This window comes from Haemaphysalis longicornis, unplaced genomic scaffold (genome assembly GCF_048455015.1).
Source record: "Haemaphysalis longicornis isolate Haplotype H1 unplaced genomic scaffold, Haemaphysalis longicornis Haplotype H1 scaffold_10, whole genome shotgun sequence".
NCBI lineage: Eukaryota > Metazoa > Arthropoda > Arachnida > Ixodida > Ixodidae > Haemaphysalis > Haemaphysalis longicornis.
The window spans coordinates 98,622,630-98,625,164 of NW_027526204.1; the positions used below are offsets into that span (position 1 = coordinate 98,622,630).

Below are 2,535 nucleotides of genomic sequence, written 5' to 3' on the forward strand. Positions count from 1 at the left end.
CGACGTAACCGGTCAACCGTGACGAAGTCACCCCACAGTTACGAGAATACCGCCCCAGAGTGATTCGAAAGGGACAGCGCAAGCTGCGCTGGTCACGAAGCAGGCGAAGGCTCAAAAGCGTGCGAAAAATTTTTATTTTTTGTTCAAACGCGGCGTGCGAACTAAAAATAGAAATTGTTCCCACGCGGCGTGCGAACTAAAAATAAAAAGGCAGCGTTTTGTGCCACACGTGTGGCACAAGACACGCCGTACATACAAACGTTTGTAAGCCAGACAGCAAATCATTGATACTAAAGATCTTGTAGTTTTGACATACTCGTAATACGAATTAAATTGATTATTTTTAAGACAGAAACTTTTACACTTTTTTGTTGGCTACTTAAATGAGTCTCTCGAACCAGGATACCGCCTGGATTAACTGCATGACAGCTGGTTTAAAAATGGCGGCGTGACGATTGTGTCAGTAGGTAAAGCAATCAAACAAGAAGGCCTTCTACCAACATTTGGTCAAATAAAGCCGCTTGATAACCTCAGAAGGGGAATTACCTACGCCATTTTTCCACCTCTCTGAGTCCCTTTACGGAATGGGAGCCCTGTACCAAGGAGACTGTCTGGAGGACGACTTCGACCCGTGGCTGGAGGAGACGGACTCCTGGATCGACAGGGTGTACCAGCTCAACGGCGACGTCGACGCTCCGCCGGACGCTGTCATCTCGCACTTCCTGACCGACGACGAGCTCTACCAGACGCTGGCGTTCCCTCCCGACTACGACTGGTCGACGACGGTGATCTTCAAGTTCGACGTGGACTGCGCAGAGATCTGGCCCAAGCTGTGCCAATTTGTCGATCTCTGTCCAGAAGTGAAGTTTGGTGGATGGGCCCGAACCAAGGTGGCGTACGTGCACCTCATCAAGACGTGGACGGTCGACGAGGCGGACTTTTTGATTGGGAAGCGGGAGGTCGACATCGAGGGCGTCCACTGCCGCATTCTGCCCGTCAGGATCTACCCGTGTTGACTGTGAATGTGTCCTGTTGCTCCTGTTGACTCCGCTGGTTTCCCTACGTGCGTATTCCAATAGGCATCAGATGTGATTAAAAGCTATTACTCGTTAAGGGTCGTTCGCTTCGTCTGCGTGCGAAAAGTTGGATGGGGCTGTCGTGTACGAATGCGCGTGCCTGTGGACACGAGGGGCATTTTTTTAGGGGCGAAGCTCCTTAGGGCGTGGGTCTGTCCATCCTCGACGTATGTATGTAGCCACCTCTAGTTTAGTTCTTGGATTGTTTACTAGATGGCGGTACTTGTATATGATGAAAAGATGCGCTTGGATTGTTTACTAGATGGCGTGGCTACCTCTAGTTTAGTTCTTGGATTGTTTACTAGATGGCGGGGAGCGTTGTAATAAAATCCGTTCGCTGTTGGCGCGCGCTCGGATTCGCCCGATGGATAAGGCTGCAGATGTGCGAGCCCGCGAGGCAGAAGCGCTCCGTGAAGCTGCGCGACGCTGCCGCCAAGATCCTGCCGTACGAAAGCGGGAGGCCGAAGCGTGTCGTCTGGCTGCGCGACGACGCCGCCAAGATCCCAGCGTTCGAGAACGAGAGGCCCAAGCGTCACGGCAACGGCGCGAGGACCCTGCCGTATGCGAAGCGGCACGGCTGCGGCGCGAAGAGGATCTCCAAAACGTCAGAGAACGGGAAGCGGCGAGAAAGCGCGCGTATCGGCAGGCAGACCCCGATGCAGTGAGAGCTCGTGAGGCGTCTGCAAAACGCATCAGGCGAGCTCAGCCCCAAGGTGCCGACGCGCGGTTTAAGCGAGACTTTCTAGACGTTACGTTCGGACACAGATGTAGTGGGCGAACTTTCACTGAAGAGTCACGGTTTTACCGATGATTTCCCCTCAGGAGCTTCGCCCACTCATCATCATTCACCCCGTGGATATGCTGTGAATTTTTTACCTGAACTGGTGCACATTAGTGCAGTGTCGTGCAGACCAGTGCAGAGTGCTACTGGGGATATCAATTAGTAAAAAAAATGTACATATGCTGCACTGCTTGCACCAGTGCAGCCAGTTCAGGTTAAAAAAAAAAAAAAAAGCCTCTACTTTGTGGAAGCAGTGGGAGTGCGGGCTGACGAGCTCTCAGCTCGGGACTCAGGAACACCTGATCTCTCGGTCTAGAGCAGCAGCAGTCGCTCGCGGCTTTCTGAACTGAGAAGAGGCCACCCACCTTTTTTTCTTTTTTTGTCGGCCCAAATAAAAACGTTTAGGCTCACCTTGCGTTTCTACTGCGAACGGGCTGTGGCTCTCAACCTTTGTTTAGGCTGACTTTCGGGCCCCAGCCACCCAAAAACTATACCGTCCACTTCCTGAGGGCAAGCTGCACCTGTGAACACCCGGTGAGCCTTTTCCCCCGAATTATCGCCTGTCAAGTTCTCAAGTGAGCATCAATGCGCTAGCCCTAATGCTCCCGTTGTGGCACTTGCAAGCATGGCGGCGGACATGGAATCCTCTCCCACCACTCATGCCGCTTCTACCGAGAC

At 52.7% G+C, this 2,535-nt stretch overlaps 1 protein-coding gene across 1 annotated transcript; it reads left to right on the forward strand.

Moving 5' to 3' along the window:
* Positions 1 to 413: 413 nt before the first annotated feature.
* Positions 414 to 1,113, forward strand: LOC144157854 (uncharacterized). Its single transcript, XM_077688582.1, has one exon. The coding sequence runs from the start codon at positions 585 to 587 to the stop codon at positions 1,014 to 1,016; it is 432 nt and encodes a 143-aa protein (XP_077544708.1). The 5' UTR covers positions 414 to 584; the 3' UTR covers positions 1,017 to 1,113.
* The last annotated feature ends 1,422 nt before the right edge of the window (positions 1,114 to 2,535 follow it).